Source organism: Zonotrichia albicollis, chromosome 17 (genome assembly GCF_047830755.1).
Source record: "Zonotrichia albicollis isolate bZonAlb1 chromosome 17, bZonAlb1.hap1, whole genome shotgun sequence".
NCBI lineage: Eukaryota > Metazoa > Chordata > Aves > Passeriformes > Passerellidae > Zonotrichia > Zonotrichia albicollis.
In genome coordinates, this window is record NC_133835.1 from 11,190,001 (window position 1) to 11,212,522 (window position 22,522).

Below are 22,522 nucleotides of genomic sequence, written 5' to 3' on the forward strand. Positions count from 1 at the left end.
AGCTTTGCTTCCCAAACAGCTCCTTGTTCACTTAGGCTTTGAGCAGTTCTCAGACTCCTCAAAGCAACAGAATGGTCTGAATCACAACACTGAGAGGCTCAACATTTGATTTCAACTTCTGCTGCTAACTTGAAGCAATTATGTAAAATAAATGCTTTAACTGTTTATATTCCAGTTTAAATCTCAGCCTTGATTAGGTTCAACAAGAGTTTTAATAGTTCTCTAAAGAAAGGCTCTTGAGGAACAAACATTATTTTGGTAACACTTGCATTCTGCACTAATATTCACACTTCCTTCTACATTCAGAAGAAATTTCCATTATTTCCATCATCATTTATCTCCAAGACCAGTTCATACTTTTATGAACTTTGGAATATTAGATGCCAACAGCTGAAAAATTAAACTACTTCCCAAAGAAAGTAAAGGAAAAGTCAATGCCTGCTTTGCAAGGAAAGTTGGTTTTTTATTAAAACCAAATGTCTGGAACTTTTTTAAGTCAACATTTCAAAACCACCTCAGAGTTAGGTCTCAGAAAGGCTTTTCTAAAAGCACCAAATGCAGAATACTTTATTTGCAACTGTTCTAGTGCATCCTCATGTCCCACTTGGGAAAGCTCCAGAGTCTTTGTGCCACCAGGACACAAAACAACTCGTGGGACATCAGGTAATTCCTGAGGGACAGGCCTGGAGCAGGCTGGAGAGTGTTCCTGATTTTAGCAGGAACCTGATCCTGCTCTGGAAGGGGCAATCCTGACAAGTTCCTCCTGTTCCCTGACCACACAGAACACTTATTGTGAGATGCAGCTCTTTCCACACAAACCACCAAAACCAACAGCAATACTGAAAATTGAGATGAGCATGAACAGCCCAGTAAGAGAATTTTATCTCTATATTTAAATTTTAAATGCCTTCACAGAAGTAGCTTTCAGTAGCAACCAATATGTAAGAAATGCTAATTTTCATGATGGAAAAACTGGGTCAAATTGCTACAGCTATGGAAACATAACACAAAAAAACCCAGCTCTGAAATTAAGCAGTGAAAATTAACTTGTAAATCAATTCTTCCAACCTCTTCAGTAAGGGGTTTTTAGGTGATCACCTCTGAAAAGCCAACAGGGTTATTACAAAAAGTAAAAAAAAAAAAAAAAAAAAAAAAAGTTATTTACTTCTCATACTCACTTCAGAAGCTCCAAGGTAATTGTTCCCCGAGGCTCTGCTTCTATACTCTTTCCCCAGAATTTTAGTTTGGGATAGATTGATCCATGAAATATGAAATCCTTATTGAGGCCTTCTGAATAAAATGCACTAATAGGTGGGTGGTGGCTCACTTGTTCAGATATAAACCTAAATCCTAAGTCCTCCCTGGCAACAACAAAAAAAGAGCATTAAACAATAAGCACATTTTTAATATTGCAAGAGAAAAGAGGTGATACTTAAAAAAAGTGAAGTATTTTTAGATTAAACTGAAGGTGAGACTTTTCCTTTTCTAGTTCTGTGACACATTTACAATTAATGAAATGAAAGGATTTCTAGTCTGAACATTTTTTTTTAATACTCCAAACCAGATTTCTACCCAGCAAAGCCTCTGAAGAAGTTTCACTGAAATAACTCATGAAAATACAGAAACCCTTTGGGCAACATGAAAAGATCTGACTGAAAATTCTTTACTGCAGACATCACCCATTTCTTTGAGGAAGCTCAAAGTCCTTCAGACTAATTTCTCTATCTGACATGATCAACAAAACAATATTTAAATTTAATTAATAGAGTCTGCTCAGGAAGCATCTGTGGTGGAAGAACATGAACCAATTTTTCTCCAGATAATTCAAAGAATATTCTGCCTAAACTTAGAAATAAAATTATTAGATTTTATAACATCTTCTCAGAAATTCTGAGATAGTCTAAGGAAAAGAATTTTAGCAATACTCAGGAATCTACATTAGCGGTATTTTACTACAACCAGACCAGTGTGAGAATCTGCTAAGTCAAGAACACAAACAGCCCCAGCTCCCAAATTAATGTAATTACTACCTGGTTAATTCATAGGTTTCTCCTAACAGTGGGTTAAAGGGTTTGCCAGTTCTCTCCCACTGAGAAGCTACAGCAGAAACTGCAAAAGCAGCTACAGCCTGTAAGCAAATTAAGAAGACATTGTTATGAGAACAGTGCATTAAAACTCTAAGTTTATTGTACTTTATTTGTTGCACATTACAGTATTTATTATTCCAAAAAGGAATTGCTTTATATTTATTTCTTAAGGCACAACTATTTGTAAGCCATAGAATAAATGACAGAGAACAACCAGTTTTGGAGAAGAAAATTGTGGTAAATTTGTCTTTGTCACAACAATTTTTCATCCAGGAACTTCAAAATCATGAAGCCACTCAACAAACCAACTTAGAATCACATAAAGCCACAATTTCATCCTTACAACACATAAAACCACAAAAAAGTTACAGTTAAAGAAATGAGTTGAGATCTTTGGGTATGGTCAGTTGTGGCACTTTCCTTTCAAACTCTGTGCATGCATGAAGAGTCAGGGTCAAAGTGTCACAAATATTTGGCACAGCCACTATGAAAGAAGAAACTCATTTAGACACACAAACTGGGCATTCTTACCATAGCCCCTGAGAAAGAGATACACTCAAATGAGAAACTGTCTTAAAATCAAACACTGGGAGAAAAAAAAAATTGTGAATGACCCAGAAGGTGGTGAGGATTCTTACCTGCATTCTTTCCAGGGGATCTGTGTGACTACAAGCCTTATTGATGAGGTATATATGCTCCATATATTCTGTTATCCTTTGAAGGAAACTCAAGGGCTCGTTGAACACAATAGGCATTGTAATCTTGGACAGCTCCTGCATAACCAAAGGGGAGGTTGATTTCAGTACACAACACTAAGTAAACAACTGGCAACAACAAGAATTTTGGAAAAATGTTGTGGGTGAGTTTATTTATAGTATTCCTCAAAGGATATTTGGCAAGCCTGATGCAGACCTCCAAGTGCTACAGCTGAAAGAACTGCAGAACCCCACTTGCAATCTGAAATAACGACTTAAAACACTGATCCAGCTAACCTAATGAATTCACAGAGAATGTTACCTTCTCTGCTGTGCCCTGTGTAAAGCAGAAGAGGTTAAATTTCCCTAGGTAGCAGCAATAATGTGCCAAGCAGCTCCGTGCTGATACTGAAGTGCCACACACTCCTTGGAAAACCTCACATGCTTATTTGCATCAAATCTATCTGTTTCACTGCAGAAACCACAAATTATTTTTTGAAGGGAACATTTACATAAAGAATAGCACTTGAATTGCTCTAACAGATTTTAGTGGTTTATTTAAGCAGCCTGTTATTTGTGTCAGACCATTTCTGGTTCCCTGTGTGGATAAAGACAGACACAAAGTTCACACAGAGATTTCCAACTCCCCAGGTCTTTTACTACACCCAAGCAAATTTGGCTGTTTGATTAAAGTTGCACTCATGGGCATTAAAACTGCTATGTAAGTGCTTAAAATTTAGCAGAAAGCAGAATGCCACCAGATGAAGTTAATGCAACATTTTCCTCACCTTGGCACAAGGAAGGGAAGAAAAATGTTAACCTTAACTAACTGCAATTGATTTGGTCCAAGCAAAAGTTTGAGTAGATAGGTCGCTCATCCCACCAAAAGGAGTGTTGAGAGAACAACTGTATCTCCTAGATTATATGAATTAATAAAACAAACTCCTAAAACACCTTTTGCTGAGTAAACAAGAAAAAAAAAAGAGCAATTAAGACAGCATTGTGCCAATCAAACATATTTGATTATATTTTAATGGCTTTAATCTAGTTCTTAAAGGACAGTCTCAGAAATGCCAATCCACATACTCTAGCACCTAAAGAAGATATGGAAATAGTACTGTTAATAAATAAATGGTGAGATTTTGGGAGTTGTTGTTTCCTAGTAAAACAAGGAAAATGCACCATATGTTATTTTGTGTCTTGATGTTTAAGCAAAAAAATTAATCAGCTTAAATTAAGAGACCTAGCACAGATGCTTCATTCATGCCAACTTACCAGTCCAATGCATTTTTTTAATATGCTCCACACACTAAAATCACTTCTAGAAAACATTGGGGCAGGTAATGATGTCCTATAATGGGAAAAAAAAAATCCAGCTGTCATTCTCAGCCCACTAAACAACAAGACATTTTCTTTTCTAGCCCATGCTCCCCTCCCATCTCCTCTGCAGCTCTCTGTGTTTACCTGTGTCTCTTAATCCCATTTTCTTGTATCTCTGTTTCTCCATTATGCTTTTCAGTCTTATTGCTTTGGTGTGGCTCTAGATCAAGCATTTCTGGACATTTATGATTTGCTTCTGAAAACTCTCCTGAAGAATTGTCAGAATCAAAGCCTGTATAAAAACCAAAAGGCAACAGTTTTTTTAGGAGCCTTACCATGCCACAGAGTGCCACTCACATTTTGCAATGTCACACCTGAAGTACACTTAGACTAGGTTAGTTTATTTCAAAGAGTATCAGCCTGAAAACCCTTATTAAGTGACCTAATTTCCAGGAGTATTAAGAGCCAATTATTGCATTAGAATCAAGAATTATCATTTTTCACGCTGCTGAATATAATACTAATTTAGAATCTTAAAAGTTCTTGAGTAGCTCCTAATGAGATTAGCTGCATTTTCTCTTTTCCAGAGCTGCACTGTAATTACAGTAATTTGCTGCAGTTATGTAGTTTTCCTTCCATTTTACATAGACTAAATGCTGTGTCTTCTGCCATTAACTTTTTTACAAAGCAGTACTTCAACTTTATTTTAACCTCTCCAATGGCTGCTTTTGCTGTATTACAGCAATTCATGCAAGGCACACACTCCAGAAACAAAAAGCTGCACTTTTTTCAGGGATCAAGACCATGGCAATAACATCCAGAACTGCACCAGGAAGTCCCAGTGATATGATCTTATTTGGTAAACAGCAGGTGCAATGGGTGATGTCATGTCTTGCCCTGTCTCCTACATTTTGTGTCACAAGAATGTAATTACACAGCAATAACCACACCTTGGCACTCTTAGTACTCAAGGGCAGCATGACAGTCACATATAGATTCAGGTCATTAAAATGAGGACTGCCCTGAAACACCTGTCTTAAAAAAACCTTCAGTCAACTGACAACAAAATAGTTCTGATTTTAAAACAGTATTTTTAATCATATATTAGATTTTTTGGAACCTGTTACAGTACACGCAGCAAAATAACTTATCAGCTTAACTGTAAGTTGGAAAAAAAAAAAGCTTTTTGGTACAATATCCTCACCCAAATAAACTAATCAAGCTCACACAACAACAAGGAACAGCATCACTTCAATGAGATTAACACACCTAAATGTAAAAGTAAAGCTTCACAACAGGAATAGTCCACTGGCTTATAGAGGAATAGTTCTGAAAAAGATTACTGTAATTTCACTCTTTATACTGCACCTGAAACCCTGCTAATCCTATCAAATGGTCATTGTGCTATCCACATTAGTGTTTGTTTCCTATGATTCAGAATTGGTTTGTCCTGTTCCTGTAAAGCACAAGAGGAATTTGGAGTATATATATTATTTATGGACAACAATATGTCATTGGTAAGTAAATAAATGCCAACTCAAATGAGTGTCTTGGAGACAAACAACAAAAATTAAATCCCTGCTCCAGAAAAGGAAGTACATCAGAAGGGTTAAGTCTGCTTTTATTAGACTGCACTTCCACCTAATTACTTTAAAAAAAACACCAAACCAAAACCACTGTGGTACACAGCCAGATAATCACAGACTTTCAGCTGCACTTTCCACCTTGGCATCACATGACTTAGCCACTGCAAGCCCATTGAGGAAGCTTAGGAAGATGCTTCTCAATGAAGTTCTAGGTATTACAGCTCTATTAAGAACTATCCAGACACTGTTTTATGCAGAGGAAGTAGATCTGGAAGAAAAACAGAAGTGATTTGTTGTAGTTTTTCTAAGCTGCAAAAAGAGCCTTACACCAGCTGCCAATAAAGCTTTGAAGCTGAGAAACCAAGTAGGTTAGAGTTACTTACAGGACAGTTTTCACACTGAAAAGCCACTGGGAGTGAGGATAAAAATGGAGATTTAAAAGGAGGATGGGAACCAGAGACAGAAATACAATTAGCTTAATCAGAAGTCCCACTTACATGTGTTAAGAGTGAAATAAAAGCATTTAAAAAGTCTTAAACTTTCAAAGTAAAATACTTAAGGTGGGTGCCAACATAAATCTATTTCAAGAGCTTAAAGAAAAGTGACTTGCCAGTAACTTTAGTTCTCTTGGCCTTCCTCTTCCACATCCTGCAAATGAACTGAGTCCACTCAGAGTGTGCTGCCCACGAGCCAAGGCAGCAGAGCCCTGCCTGAGTCATGGCAGGGACATCACCTCCCCTTGGGACACCCAGCAACTTCCCTGAGCAATAATTATTGCCAGCCAGGGCAGAGAGGGAATCAAAACACCTGGGTAGTGAGAGCCCTCAGATATAAAAAGGAATAGGGATAAACATGCTGGAATGCAGACAGCAAGTGGAGCAAGAGGGATTGTTTTTCTTTGCCAGAAATTAACCATTCTTCACTTTCCAAATTAAGTCCATTGTCACAAGCTGTAGCTGATGGAGGCAGGTTGGCCTTTCACAACATCTGTAACTCTTACACAGGCATTGATTCAGTCTGATCCAGACAGAAGCAAAATATATCAGTTTGGCAGATAACCTCACTTCCTCCTCTCCACCTGAGAGCAACAACACCCTCACAAATACACCTGGCTGGATGAACCAGCTGAGCCTCATGGGCACAGAATACATTTCTGTGAAACTGCAGGCTAATATTTAAAAAAGCAAAATTAAATTATTCGTGTCCTCAAAAATAAATTACCCTGGTAAACAGCCAGGCATTTTCCTGCTTTGTGGCAACACTTCCACAAAACACTTTGGCAAAAAGACACCTGACAATATTAATGAAGGATACAGCTCAAAAGAGCTGATGGCACAGTCTTTATAAATTCTGTGATGGCATTAACACACCCAAGGTGGCAGAGAGCAAAGTTACATGCTCCTTGTGTCATAGAAAAATTCAAAGAATCTGAAATACATGTAAGGATTGACCACCTTTGTCCTGATCCAGCCTCAGAGAAGGTGGCCACTGGAATTTGAGAAAAAGCAGATTCTTGGCAGCTGTGATGTCTGGAATGAAGTGAGATCACAGGAAACATTCCCTAGGGGAATACTCATTCACCAGGTAAGGCTGTCAGGTGTCAGCAATGCTAATAACCTCTGACTGTAAAGAACTTCTCCCCATGAAACTTTGTCACCAACTCATCCATCCCCTTGATTCATCAACAGCCCAGTCCATGCTGCAGTTCCCCAGGTGCCATCATCATCCTGTCAGGGACAAACCATGTGCCACCAGCAGGATGATTCCCAAGCACACAGCACACAATGCCCTCCCGTGACCATGTCTTTTGGATGAGATGGAGTATCAGAAACAGGAAACTTCTCAGCCAAGGAGTTAAATCCAGCACTATAAAAATCAGGGGTCTCCTTAGGAGATATTCATATTCTCCAAGTGGATGTCATTAATTAATAACTATGGGAAAGCTGTGACATCCTCAAGGAGTGAGTCCATACTACCTTAAAGGAGGGAGGAAACTACCTGGGCTGCTGCTGAGTGTGCTGCAGAATTCTGGAGTAACTCCCACACAGTCCAAATGCTCTCAGCCTGGTTTGCTCCCTACAGGACACAAACCCAGCACCCAATTCCTAAAACCAGTGAACTTTGGGAACACACTGCAGCTCCTTCTGGGGAAAGCAGGGCCTAGGATGCAGCAGGAGCAAGAGAAAAGTATGGTGCACATACTGTTTTCATCTCAACACTAAAACACAGCTGGGAAATGTGTTCATTCCTGGCAGGCACATCCCTACCCTAGACTTCGAGCAGATTAAGCACATCTGAAGGCAGCTTCTGCCCTTCTGCTGATCTGACCTAAAAACAAGGAGAGCATCCTTGGAAAGAGCAGACTGAGGAGCCTGCCAAGGGAATTTCATTTTTTTTTTTTAATAAAAATTTGGAACTTCAGATCCTGAAGTTTTCACTGGGAAATCTGGAAGCTCACCTTGGCTTAGAAAGGATTGTGATTGTGGACTTGAACTCCTAGGAGTACTGCACCTACACCTGCCATGTCCAGACCATTACAAAACTGAGACAGACAGGCACTACCAGGACCCATTTACACCTAAAAATTGACTAAAGCACCACGTGAAAGATCCACAGTGCTAACAGGAACAGAGAATTATCACAGACAAAAGCAGCCAGGGAACATGAATGCAGACAGGCTCATTCACAGTCACATTTCTGAATGACCTGGACAAGAAACAGCCACAAAGAACCAGGTCTGACCTCACCAGGTCTGTGCAAATAACTCATCAAACTGTCAGCATCTCCTAAAGCACCCAGTGGAGAAAGGCATTGAGCACCTGTCCTTAAAGACAGACAGTTCTGAGGGAAAACAAATCTCAAGCAAAGTATTCCAAACCTAGCACTCCTCTTAAACCAAGTACCAGACTCCAAGAAACACATATTTTATATATATATACATATCTTTTGCCTGTGGAAGAATAAGATGAGGATGGAACAAGGAGTGCTCACAGAACTGATATACAACCCCCCAGTGGGAAGAAAAAGAGGAAGAAGAGGAAAAAGAACATAACCAGAGTGTCTAAATGCAGATGAGCCACACAAACACCAAGGGCTGTGCAGTTCTGCAGCAAGGGACAAAGGAATGCATCACCATCAACAACACAGACCTCATGTTTAGAGGTACATTTCTTTTCACATCTTTTTTAGTGGAAAAAAAAACTAGCTCATTTATGGCAGTAACCCTGAGCTCACCATTATTAATGACACACAGAAAGATGTTAATGGTACAATGGTTTGATTTTACAGATGATTTTGGAGTACTAGTCCCCATCACTCCCAGCTGGCATGAATGCAAACCAAATTTCCTCTCTCCTCTGTGACATAGTTGTGACAAGTCCTGTACAGCCTGCTGTCAGTCACACTGCTTCACCCAGCCCCCTCTGTTTATTCCTCACATGAATTTCCAACCATGTCTAAGTCTACCTTACCCACTTCTATCTACCATGCTGCTTCCATTCCTGCAGCTTTCACACTTACCATTATTCTCTTTTCCTTCCTGTGATTTTATATTAACTATTGTGCACTCAGTATTTCTCATTTCACCTCTGCTACAGGATTTCTTGAGGGACATTTCAGTGGAAATCTTTAAAATTGTTTGAAATCTTTAAGAGGATTTCCTTTTTCTTTATTAAAATACTTCAAGCATTTTATTTCACCACTAAAACCATCTAAAGCTCTTACAAATAACTATTCATTCTCATTAGTTGAAAGCAAAGTACTATTTGATACACTGCTCAAGTGTGAAGTGATTCATGTTTGCTTTTTTAGAGAAAATAGGATTGCAAAGACTTTTGGCTCCCTATCTTGAAAACATACTTTTACAGCAAATTGTTTCTGACTAGAAAAACATTTTCTACTTCAATTCTTTAGGATAAGTTTTCCATTAAAATAAAAAAATTAATACAATAACAATAAAAACAACCCACAGGAAATGCTTCACCTTTCAAAGGGCCCACTACTCAAGCTGCTATTAAATTGATTTTCACAGAAAATAAAAGCAAGACCTGGCCACTAAAAGACTGTTATAGTGATGAAATAATAACTGGCATTAAGCTTTAACAAAAAACCCCCTCATTTCCAAGCCTGAACAAGAGCTACAATTTTCCTCTTCTACTTTTCAGAAGACAGCACTACAAGTTTTACCAACCCAAGTTCACTTTTGATTTATTATTAACAGCCATCCATTACCAGCCCCCCACCACACAGACAATGCAATTTATGGGGGTTTTATCCCCCTGGCACCGTGCCCACCACTCACCCGTAACGGCATCATAAAACTCCTCTTCACTGTTCATCCTTCAGGGTGAAATCTGGTGCAGCCACTGCAGCTCTCTCTAATGCATCCTTGAACTTGATTTAAAGTATCTGAGTGCTGTCAGGGGCTTCTTTTGCAAATATCCAGCTGCTTCAGATGATCTATTTGACAAGACAGAGAAAGAGAATTAGCAGCTTCCACGTTTCTCCTGTGTACAAACGCTCACACTTGACAAACACTAATTTTCCTGTTTCTTCCCATGGCAAAAGATGGATTTCTGCATTCATAAGTAAACAGCTTTCTTTGATAACCACAGTAATTTTGAAGACAACTACTACCTGCCACAAGAACAGCTGATTTACTGTGTCACACTTCTCTCTGTATAAACACTTCATATACATTACTGCAAAATGTATCTTATTTACAGCAAGTTAAATTTCAGGCAAGTACAGCTAGAAGGAGCAGAGAAGTGACAGAAGAAAAAGCCAGCTGGCAAACCAAAAATTCTCCTTAGCAAGAGGATAAGCCTTACTCCATCCTTAACCAAGAAAGCTGGGAACAAAAAAGAACCTTGGTATCTCAAAGCCCTGCATGAAAATGCTGGGCCTGACTGTACATCATGCAATCAATATGCAGTGACCCTGAGAGAAGTTTTGTCAGGCTACTGCTATGCACTCTCCAAGAGAAAACTGGAGATTTTTCCCTCCAGAAGGAATGTAAAGAACCAACGAACTCTTCCTCAATAGAGCCACGCACTCTGCAAATAAATTACAGATTTAAGTAGCATTCCACCTCTACTTTATGGATGGGCTAAATTAGATTTTTTCCAGATGGTTGACAATGGTGTAATGCAAATATTTTTACCTCACCCAATTTTAGTTTAAGGAGAAGAATGAGAAAATTTCGTTTTCATTCTTACAAACGTTCACCAGGTTCCAACAATGAGCCAAGTACACAGCAATAAATGACAGTATGGCAATGCTATCAATATCTCCCCCAAAACAACCTCAATCTGTCACTCTCAATTTTTTCTGATCCTGAAGATTCCACTGCTTTTGTGGCAGTTTTTTCTCCAGAGTAATTATAATTGCACAATTCCATTCCAATTAAGAGAAACAAAGGCAGAAGTGCACTCTGCTCCTAGGAGAAGAGTGTACCATGTTTGAAGCCAATTCCTTCTTTTTCTCTGCAAGAAACCAGACTGTGTTTCAAGTCTTTTTCCCCTCACTGCCCAGAACAAAAGCTGTTTGAATGTCTCATACATTCAGTTCTTCTAACTGTCCATTCAGAGGGAGGAGCTAAACCAGCCCATTATGGGACTCATCTAAGTTAATGAATTTATGTTTGCCTTGAAGTGGTTAATGTCTTTCAAGGATAGATATTTCAGTTTGTCACTTTTCCCTTAGGAACCTCCCATCTCCTTGCTACTATAGGATTTTATATCAATCTCTGCACCAGCAATATCATATTTACAAGTCCTCACCCTCCAAGTATCTTTGAAGATGCAAGACATTTATGCTTTCAATTGTCTGCAAGCATTGCATCCTTCTAGCAAAACAGCTGCCAATATTTCCAAAAGGAAACTTATATATGTACAAGACACAGCCCTCTCATGATCAGGACTACAACTACATTATTTTCTCCATGGTTTCTTGCATCTTCCCTTCTTCTGTTTAGTCTTGTATAGAAGGCATTAAGAAATAAAAATTATGATTTACAAAACTGTCAAATATCATTAAGAGCCTTAGAATAAATAAGGTCATACAGATGAATGCCAGTTTCTCCTCTCCCCTCTCCTGCACAATAATAATTGCATTACAAAAGGCCTTGTGAAGTGGAACTACATCCCACAGTGTGCAGTTTCACTGCAGAGACAACAAAGCTTTCCTATAAAAACACTCACCAAGTACAAATGAAGGGACCAGAATCAGAGACAAATGAAAAGCAAAGTTATCTTGTGCTCTCCTGACATCTACCTCACACCACACCTGAAGCTCACTGCTATCTGAAAATTCAATCATAACCTGTAAGTTATATACAAAATATACACTGAAATCACTTTAAATAATGACAGTCACAAATTGTCCTAAGGTGTTAGGAACATTTAAAAAAAGAAAAAATAATATATTTTGCTGAGTTACACTAGGAATAACTTCCCACTTGCATCACTTCTTTTACATTCAGTTCTTTTATACAGCAGAGATTAACATGAATTTGCATGTAGCTGAACACACAGTGATAACAGCATTCAGCTTTCATGAGCCAAACAAATGGGATTAAATCCTGTTCCTTACTAAGAGCAACACCAGAAGTTACTTTTAACTAGGCTGAAACACCAAAAGACAAAAACATACAGTATCTGTAATCTGTATTTCCTCTTCCGTTCCCTGATGTTTCCAGAAGAATTCACCTGCACACCAGCAAGGGTGGTGGGCAGCTTTTATCAAAATTGCCATTGAAAAAGGGTGAACCACTCCTGTGTCAGACAGACCTCCAGGAGCTCAGGCCCAGCTCTGTCCTGGAAAATATTCCATACAGATAAACATCCTGTCTCACCTTTCAGTGCTACAGAGCACAAGGAACACAAAGCTTGGAAATTTTCCTGCATACACAGTAATCAACAGGAATGTAACAAACAGATTTCCACACAGATTCCACTTGTTGAGAGAACACTTTCAGCAGTTGAGGTTTGCTGCTTTGCAAGCTAAAATTATCTCAGTGGGCTTCACTTTCCAGGCAGGGCCAAGGGGCTGGGCCTGGGTCCCCAAGACAGAGATAGACACCCAAAAATGTGCTTTTCTTTAGGGGATCTCAGCCCAGCTGAGAGACAGAGATACCCAGAAATGTGCTTTTCTTTAGGGGATCTCAGCCCAGCTGCACTCACCAAACCATCTTATCAATAACAGGGAAAAGCTGCAAGTACAGGCACCTTAAGAGAACTGGAAAAATCCTCATTTAATGATGACAACACACCCCTGGCCACAACCAGGATGGTTAACAGGATAAGCAACAAAGCTTATCTACTTCCTCATATTTTATGGCTAATGGATTGGTACGAATTAATTTATTATGTTCCATGGCAGGATATGGAATGAGATGAGCTTTAACGCCCTTTCCAACCCAAACCATCCTATGACTCTGTGATAACATTAAAACCCCTTTAAATTCTCATAGTTCATCACACATTCCTGACTGATGACCATGGACAGCCCCTTTTTTAAAGGACATGTATTTGTAAAATACAAAAGACAAAGCATGCAGCTAAGTAAAAACTGCAGGAACACATCCACAGCACACCTTGAAATCGGTTCTACAGCGGGGAGGGATGACTCAGAATTCCAGAACTCCTGCCTTCCAGAAGTAGATCTGTCACAGGAGAGGGGACAAACAGAAAGGGCAGCTCCCAAACACCAGCCAGGTCCCAGGAGGAGCTCAGGAGCAAACTCCCTTCTCCACAGCCCAGATGCAGAGCGTGTAACAAACTATTCCCAGCAGCCACAGTCCCAGGCAGGGCCCACGAGCAAGGAAGGACAAAGTGGTGGTGAATAAAGTCCCACAAAGTGCTCTGTCAGGCACAGAGCTGAGCCTGTCACTCGGCACTGACAAGCTCTGCATGCAAAGCTCTCTGCAGGTCACAGTGTCCCCTACAAGGTCACAGTCCCCAGCAGCAGAAGGCACACAAATTCCCTTCCAGAAATACACCAGTCCCAGACTCTGCACAACTCCTATTTTAAACCATTTCCTCCCACTTGAACTTATTTTTAAAACCAGGACAACAAAAGTGCAAGACTTTGCAAATCACTTTATAAATCACTTTATAAATCACTTGATAAACTGCCTAACGTGCTCCAGGCATTCTGTGACGTGCATGTGAGCATCCCTCTGAGAGGAGATGCACATTCCACCTTCAGGGCTGCTTCCAAAACCAGTGTGTGGGAACCCACTGCCTTTATCTTGGGAAATTAGTAATCCCTCAAATTTGTCACTTCGTAGGCTTGTTCCCTGTCAAATTTCATTTTTCAGGAGAAAAGTAACAAAAACAACCAACTTATTTCAACCATGCTCCTGGATTCTAGGAGCTTATACATCAATTAAAGAACCCCAAAAATTTGTACCCCTGTAGGAGTTTAAACCTGTAACTACCCTAAGTTAATTCGACTGACTAGTTGCTCTATCCTAACTTGTTCTTCCAGGTTAATCCTCAACAAAGACCCAGCTGGATAAGCAAAAGTTCCTCCTCCTTAAAGAAACATTTACATTTCTATAGAAATAGCAGCATTTACAATGAGTGGCTCACAGGGCTGGAATGTGGCTCAGCAAGCTCAGGTTTGAAGCTGGCTGGGGACAGCCCCAGTGCCTTTTTGCTCCAGACCTCAAGCTGAAATTTCTCATCATGCAGCAATTCTGGAAAGCTTTGCTGACATCACCCTGCTAAATTAAAAATCCTTTTTTTGTTTTTTTTTTCTTGCTTTGAAATCACATGTTCTAGCTCTACATGATATATTAAAACACTTGGTTCTGCTCATTACACAGATATTGAATCTACTTGTGAAATCCAGAAGCATTTAAGTAAAAGCAAGTAGAGAATCAATAAGCAGTCATTAAAATAACCCCAGAGGTTCACCAGCAGGAGCAGGTAGGGTAGTAGGAGTTCAATTCCCTGGAATTGAGAGTGCCACCAAAGAATTCATGAGCTAGCACATTCATCAGCTTTTTCACATACCTATCAAAGTTTCATTGGGTGTGCATTTCCACAGCAAATTTTAAAATCATTTGAGTTTCTTAACATAAAAAGAGAAAAATCACAAGTAATTTAAAAAAAAGGAAGAAGGAAAAAAAAGTCATTTGGGACCTTCCTCATGAAAAACATTTTCATTACCTTGGGATCTTCCTCATGAAAAGCATTTTCATTACTTTGATATGAAAAGGACAAGGGAGAATGTGAATTTTCAAACTGACAGAGGGCAGGTTTACATTTTATATTAGAATGAAATTTTTCCCTGTGAGGGTGGGCAGGCCCTGGCACAGAGAAGCTGTGGCTGCTCCATCCCTGGAAATGTCCCAGCCCAGGCTGGACAGGGTTGGAGCCCCCTGGGACAGTGGAAGGTGTCCCTGCCCATGGCAGGAGATGGAATGAGATGAGCTTTAAGGTCCCTCCCAACCCAAATAATTCTGTGATTCTGTGACATCCTCAGTTCAGGATGTACCTTCTGTCCAGAAAGAGATTCCCAAAGAGCCAAAAGAAGATCAAACATTCACATCCTTCATAATAACAGCAAAAATAAGAACAAAATCCCCCAGTGTACAACATGACTGCTGGAATAAGAGCCAACCCCATCATCTCTTGAGTTGCCAGCTGAAATAAAACATTGCTGTAGTACTTCAAGGGACAGAAATAAATAACTTGAACTAACAGATAAATATTCATGTGTGTTTAATTCATACACATCTCCTGAAAACATCAAACTGCAGTGTTTCATCTCTGAATGAAAGCTTCAGCAAAGATGAATCTTAATTGACTCATGAAATTAGGTTACCAGCAACACTGGATCTAAAACATCCACAAAAATTAGCCAAGAAGCAAATTTAATTGGCAATTTAGATGAACTGTTACATACTTCAATTCTCTTCAGCCACACAGACAGCAGAACCCAGGAGAGGATTTTCTTTACCAAGTGAGATTTGTTTTAGTCCAAAGTTTGAATGTAATACCATCTGCCAGATGTCTTGGCAGGATAAAGTTCTCTGCAACCACAGCAAGACAAGGGCAACTTCCTTCTCAAGTCTGTTAAATAAAGTGCAGAGGCTGAGGGAGGAGGATCAGCTGAACACTCAGCCCACTGTCACTTTTCCATTTCTTGGGAGATTGCAGCTGTCCCTACCACAGGCTTTTATGTAGTTGGGAGTTATTAAATGGCCTGGGGACATTTCAGTGCCAGCACTTGAAACAATGGTGACAACAAACTGAACATCTGAAAGGTTAGCTTTGAACAAATGAGCTGAGCCATTTATGACAGGCAGAATCACGTTCTGTTCTCTCAGAAATATCAATTTTTGGTGATGCTTCACAGGAATTAAGAGACAACTGAAACACTGCAAGTCTGCCTTTCAAAGGAGCAAATGCCACAAAACCTGTTTCTGCATCAGAACAAATGACAGTCACTGTCCCACACACCAATCACTGCCCCAGCCCAAAGCTCCAGTGCTGCTACCAGAAACATTATTTATTTAGATAAAAATTGTAAAGATCAATCTGGACAGAAAAAATCCTCCCAGAATAATCTCAATTACCTATGGAATCAATGGCTATTCCCCACTTTCACTTCAGCAAGAATTCTGTTCTACAGCCAAGGATATTGGCTTGCAGAAATTCCCTCCATGTAACAAACAGATCAAAGAAACTTGATTCCAGCAGATTAATGTGTTTTGATACAAAACACTTCATTGAAATTCATACAGAATTCTGTATGTTCTCCTTTCTTAACACTACCTCAATATCAGAGACATTTTTCCACCTGAGAGCATCTGATACAGCATTTTTCAGACTCTGTAACCTTCCCTTGGAAACTATTTCATGGCCCATGACTGTAAAAAATGACAAAATTCTGTTCTGCATACCTCTAGCATTATGATGCATAATGCTGGGTTTGATCAGGAGTGATAAATCAGCTCATTTCTAGCCACAATGTTCAAAAGATAAATCATTCAATACTGTATTGTACAACTAGTTATTTCTTAGTTGTTTCCTGGGGATCTGTTTTATCTTCCTTGTAAGAGAGAAGGTGGGAAGTAATCAATAACTCCAAGCACAGTGGCTTTGCACACAAGTGTCAGGGGATACATAATTAATCATTTAGGAACACTTCTTTGAAGATTAAATTAAGGATGCTTGGGTATTTCTCATCATAATGCAACCACCCCTGCAAATTGACCACTGAAGCTTATGAACATGAAGAGAGTTTCAGCATAAAATATCACTGGAGAAAACCCCTAGAACAGCAAAAATAGTTCTATGTGTAAGTTCATAGATCTTCCTCCTCAAAGGCAGCTTTGTCTCTGTGGACTCATTCTCTCCAGGAAGTTGCAGGTTTATATTCACTCTGCACAAGGTACTTTGTAAATAATTTTCACAGAAACTCTTAGACAATTATGGCAGCAATTATATTGCCAATAAAGCAGGAGGATGAGAGTGACTAACCCAGTGCAAAGCCCTACAGTAGAAGAAACCATATTTTTATGCCTACCACCAACTCCTGACACACACAGATTGCACAGCATGAGCACCTGCACACAGCTAACAGACAATTTTTGAAGGGGGTTTCAAGGTGATACCACAAATTTGCAAAAGTCAGATTTTATGCTATGACTGAATTTCCTTTAAAGCTGCATTTATAGTAAATACCTACTGGATTCCAGTATAAGGTTTCCACTCCATTTGCTAAAAAATTGAACAAAATTAACTTTGACTCCTCAAGACAGGACAAATATCTCCATTTAGAGCCCCGTTTTAATAAAGAACCCGCCCAGCTATCCGCTCAGTAACATTAACCCACCTGGGTAACAAGTATAGCACTTTGTTTAAAACAAAAGCATGTAAACAAAGTTATTTACACCTCCGAAGATGGGCAACATTTCTGTTCCACTATTGAACAACCACTCAGCAGTTTCCTTGTTCAAGTGCACAGCCCAGAAAGAATCCATGCACGGGGCAGTTCTGCTCTCCTGGAAAAGTTTTCTTTTCAGCCAGCACAGGCTGAAGGCTCCCTGAGGTACAGGAGGGAGAGAGAATTTCTCTGCAGCCTTAACACACACAAGATTCATCACTGAGAGCTACTAAAGGGATTCTGATGCTCACCTGGCTGCCCTGACACGCTGTAGGGAGCAGAGGAGCTGGTTGGTGATTTACTGAGCTGAACAGGGATGTGAACCACAGACACCTCAGAATTCTCACACTTCACCCACCTTCAACCTCCACTGCCTGTAACTATCACTAGAATCAAAACACTGTGAGATCTACTAACAGATTCTTTTGGGAGCTCTGAAATAAATTTAGTCAGAAGTGTAAAAATAACGCTAGTAAAAATATAATGAAGTTATTTATCCAGTCATGAAAACACATTTCCTGACAAATACCCTAAGCACACAAACTTTACAACAGCCCAGAGGTTCAGAGCATCCCAAGAGCCTTTATCTCATCCAAAACTGGCCAGCACAGCAAAGGAACAGTAGAGAGAGCTTTGGTCTAACACCAAGCACAGCCACTACGTGTCCAACAGAGCACAGACAGTTCAAGTTTGGGACTACAAAACCAAGAAGGCCAAGACTGAAAAGTCCAGCTCTGCTCCTGCAGCTGCAGGGACAATTCACCTTTTGTGAACCCTCCCTCCCAGCAGATGGATAAACAAGGCCAGGAACACAACACTCTGCAGCCTCTGCATTTTCTGAATGGAGAGCTGCTGCAATCTACTACAAACCTGTCTCATTAAATTATGTGCATAATAAAATAAACGGAATTAATCTAAATGATCTGTCTAGACCAGCAAATGAATTTCCAATTGTAACTGTATTTAAAGGAAAGAAAAAAAAAATTAAGTTTAAGTAAGCTTAGTCTATTCTTGTAACTTATTGATCCTGAAAATGAAGACATTATCTTTGTGCACTGAATCAACAATACATTTTTAAAGAGTATAACTGAAAGTTATGGTAAGCCACATTTGACACAATCTAACTGCTTGTTGCTCTCCTGCAACTTGCTTTTACAAGCCTTTAAGGATACAAAGTAAATAATTACATCATCATACGTTTGTCTGCACAGTAATTATTAAGCTGCAATGATTGAGATAATGAATTCTTGAATTCCAAGTTCCGTGGTGGTCTATTTCATAAAATAATAAAACTCATTAAAGATTTGCCATAAAGCATAACCTCTATTTTTTTATTTTTTGCAACAGAAAGAACATCAAAGTCCCCTATCTCCAAAGTGGCAGACACAGAGTGACCAATTTGTTCCTTGCTCCCACTTTCCAATTTATTCAGCTTGGAGAAGATATCCATGTGATCAGCTGCACATCTGCAAGCTCAGCAACAACATTCCAGTTCTTAAGCACTCCTAATTTAACACATATTCTTTGCATGCCTCATTTTGTGCATTTCTTCCAAGAATTGTAAGAACCAAACATTTTAGTTACTTCACAAAGAAGAGACTAAACACTAAGCATTTTACAACACCATACCAGTGTCAAATACAGACATTTCTTATATTTCCATGAGACAGGTGACAAAATTGATGCTGAGTGAAGGACTAGAAAAATGGCACCTCATAATCAGAAGGCCTAGATATGAACAACATGATGTAACATTGCATTTGTTCAAGGACAAGCTACTTCAAATATCAAAGGTAATAAATTAACTGCTTAAAAATTCAGCGTTGTTGCAGGCTAATCTTGCTTTCAAACAACAGCAAAAAAAATCATCTGACTGGCACTACAAACAGTGATTTAAAAATATAGCCTTATCAAAGCAAAAAAAGCCTGATTGGGACGTTTTCCAGCCAACACTGAGATAACAGAAAGCAAAGCTTTCCACCTTTGTTCTAGGTCAGCATATGTGAAGTTCACACAGTAGAACTGACAAGAAGAAAGACTGAAAGAAATACCAGTTCCAGTCATAAGACCTGCCAGCAAGTACCTATCATGGAAAGCAGTAACAGTACTGAAAGTGACTTATAAAAAACCATTCAAGGGTGGAAACAATCGTCTGTGATCAGTTACCAAAATGTGTTAGCAAACAAATAACAAATAACCACACTGCTTTTCAATATTGCAACAACTGAAACCTTTAGCCCATCTAGTCCTTAACTGCCTGTGGGGTGTGTTGGCTTATCATCATTTTCTATCTCCAACTTTTGCCTTCCGTTTCTCAGATAATTTTGGCATGGCTGAAGAGCCAATTCTGGATGAAAAATGCCATATTTTTTCCTGGACAGCAGACATCTCAGCATTTCCTTTTGAGGACTTCCTCAAGTTACAAGTTCATCATGAGGTGCTGTTGGTTCAGGAAAGCAACAATGAGAATCACTGCTGGTGCTCTCCCTGACTGCCCTCAGCTCTCTGTCATGTGGTCTAACATGTGTATGGCTCCACAACTATTTTAAGAAAAAGCTGTGTTTACTGTAACTGAAAACCCAAGGGGTTATTCAGGGGAAAATCAGCACTTGGAATTTCTTGCTTCCATGCTAGTTTAGCCAGTTCTCCTGGTCCCATCCCACGGCACAGCGCCTCATGTTTGGAAGTGACCCAAGTCACTGCTTCTAGAAATTACCCTCAGGTTTCAGAAGTCCCTGAGCACGCTGGTGTAAAGTTTGTTAAGCTGATAACACATGTGGTTGCCCCCAGATGGCAAAATGAATGTGGATTTATAGAACTTCAGAAGGTTAAGCTGGAAAGACCAAATTTATTTTCCCTTGCATGCAAAGCTTTAGAAAAGGAAACGCTATGAGAAGAGTGGTGCAAATCAACACTGCAGATCTACCATGGTTCCTTTTTACTTTCCTGGAATCTCAAATGAAGGCTATGTAATACTGAGAAAATTCACAGTAAATGGAAGAAGTATCTGCTTGCACTCAACACGCTTTGGCAGCTACTTCTGAGAGGAAACACAAAGTTATTGCACACATAAAAGCCAGGAGGTGATTTTGAAACTACATTTGAAATTCTGGCCTGCAAGTGCTGCACAGTAACAAACTGCTTCCAAAAGAAGTCCTGAATCCAAACATACAGAGAGCACAAACATGATCAATAACCAAATTAAACAAATGGCATCTTATACCTTTATTACCATGCAGAAGTTCTGGTGGCATGTTATTTAAAAAAAAGCCTTTTTTCCTCCTATTTTTCCCATCTTGCTTTTCTTGTTCTCTGTAAGAGAAACATCGAGTAGGTAACTGAAAAACAAAATTAAAAATAAAAAGCCAACCCCAAATAAACCCCAACCACTTCAGCTGTGACCTAAAAGGCCCCTTGAGGCTCTGCACTGTGCTGAAAGCGAGCCCAGCACATTCCTCCGGGGACCGGGGCGCCGGAGCCTCCTTTGCTCAACACCCAGCTGCGAAAGCGATCGGAAAAATCTGGGAAAATCAGAAATATCCCAAGGCTGGGGCTGCCGGGGCCGCACTGACCGCGGCCTCTGCACGGCCCCGGGATGGGGGCACGGGGCAGGGCTGGGCCGGGACGGGATCGCGGTACCGGGGGAAATCTCGGTACTGGGTTAAATCACGGTACCGGGGGAAATCACAGTACTGGGTTAAATCACGGTACCGGGCATGACTCTACACCGGGCAGGATTCACAGCACTGGGCACGGCTCGGCCGGGACGGGATCGCGGCAGCGGGCACGGCTCAGCACCGGGCACGGCTCAGCACCGGACAGAATCACAGCACCAGGCACGGCTCAGCACCGGGTAGGGCTCAGCACCTCAGCCCAGCGCTGCCCACGCTGCAGGTGGGGCCTGCGGCCCGCAGCGCCCCGAGACACCCCGGCAGATCAAGGCCCCCCGGGCCGCCGGGACGGGAGAGAAGCGTTGAGACAGCCGCTCCACCGCCCGCCCCCGCCGCACTGACAGCGCGGCCCGCTGAGGACGGGACGGGACCGCCGAGCCGGGCCCGAGCGGGGCTCTGGGGGCGCTGGGGCCGGCGAGGGGAGCGGAGGCCCGGGGTAGCGGAACGCGGAGCGCAGCGCGGCGGCCCCAGGCCCGGCCCGCGGCGTTACCTGCACCGGCTCCAGCGACGGCACCGCGGACACCGAGGCGGAAGTGCGGCCCTGGCCGCGGTGGATTGACAGGCGCCGCCGCCAATCGCAGAGCGCGGCCGCGCCCCGCCGTTGCCAAGACGACGAATCAGCTCCCCATACCCCCTCTGGGAGGCGGGGCGAATGCTAATGAGGCGCCGAGCCTGACCGCCCCGGGCCGCGCCACCGCTGGGGAGACCGCTGGCCAATGGCGCAGGGGATATGCAGATGAGGGCGTGGCTATGCAGATGATGCCGTACCGGCAGCACCCGCGGGCGGGGACGCCTCCCCGAGCGAGTTCCCAGAGGATTTTTGGGTCCTCCCGGGAAGAATGAACACCTTGTGGCTGCTCTCACCTGTGGGATTTGTAGGGCATTTTAACTAGGAGGTGATCCCACAGTCCAGGTTTGGCTCGCCATATCCGCGCAGGAAAATATGGCATTCTCAAACAGAGATAGGTTTAAAAACCATCCTCCCCCATCAGTCTCTGGATGGTTTATCAGGGCAGGGGTCTCCAGCTGCGAATTTACCTGTAGGTGCTGTAACTAGATAAGGGCTAACATGAAATCAAGCAGGTTTGTGGAGTTATATAACCTATAAACCATCATCCCTGTGGTTGTCCATTCCTTCATCCCATCAACCTCCTCCATGTCCCGTCACTCACAGCAGCTCAATGACACCTCAAAACCCCAGAGAAATGGTCCACGGAGCCATCTATGAGTATGAAAGGATAGGAGTGAAGGACAGAGATGAG

The 22,522-nt window shown here is 41.1% G+C and overlaps 1 protein-coding gene across 2 annotated transcripts in view; it reads right to left on the bottom strand.

Moving 5' to 3' along the window:
• Positions 1-21,904, bottom strand: part of OSBPL2 (oxysterol binding protein like 2) — a 32,182-nt gene extending 10,278 nt beyond the window's left edge. The window contains exons 1-8 of one of the 2 annotated variants that reach the window (XM_005489072.4): positions 21,751-21,904; positions 20,813-20,901; positions 9,989-10,146; positions 4,247-4,394; positions 4,058-4,133; positions 2,726-2,860; positions 2,031-2,128; positions 1,179-1,361 (exon numbers count right to left, since the gene is read on the bottom strand). In XM_005489072.4, the coding sequence (XP_005489129.1) occupies positions 1,179-1,361; positions 2,031-2,128; positions 2,726-2,860; positions 4,058-4,133; positions 4,247-4,394; positions 9,989-10,025 (677 nt within the window). In that variant the 5' untranslated portion in view covers positions 10,026-10,146; positions 20,813-20,901; positions 21,751-21,904. Of the gene's footprint in view, positions 1-1,178; positions 1,362-2,030; positions 2,129-2,725; positions 2,861-4,057; positions 4,134-4,246; positions 4,395-9,988; positions 10,147-20,812; positions 20,902-21,300; positions 21,483-21,750 lie in introns of those variants that run through there. The other variant, XM_026794773.2, reaches the window with a different exon arrangement.
• Positions 21,905-22,522: the final 618 nt, after the last annotated feature.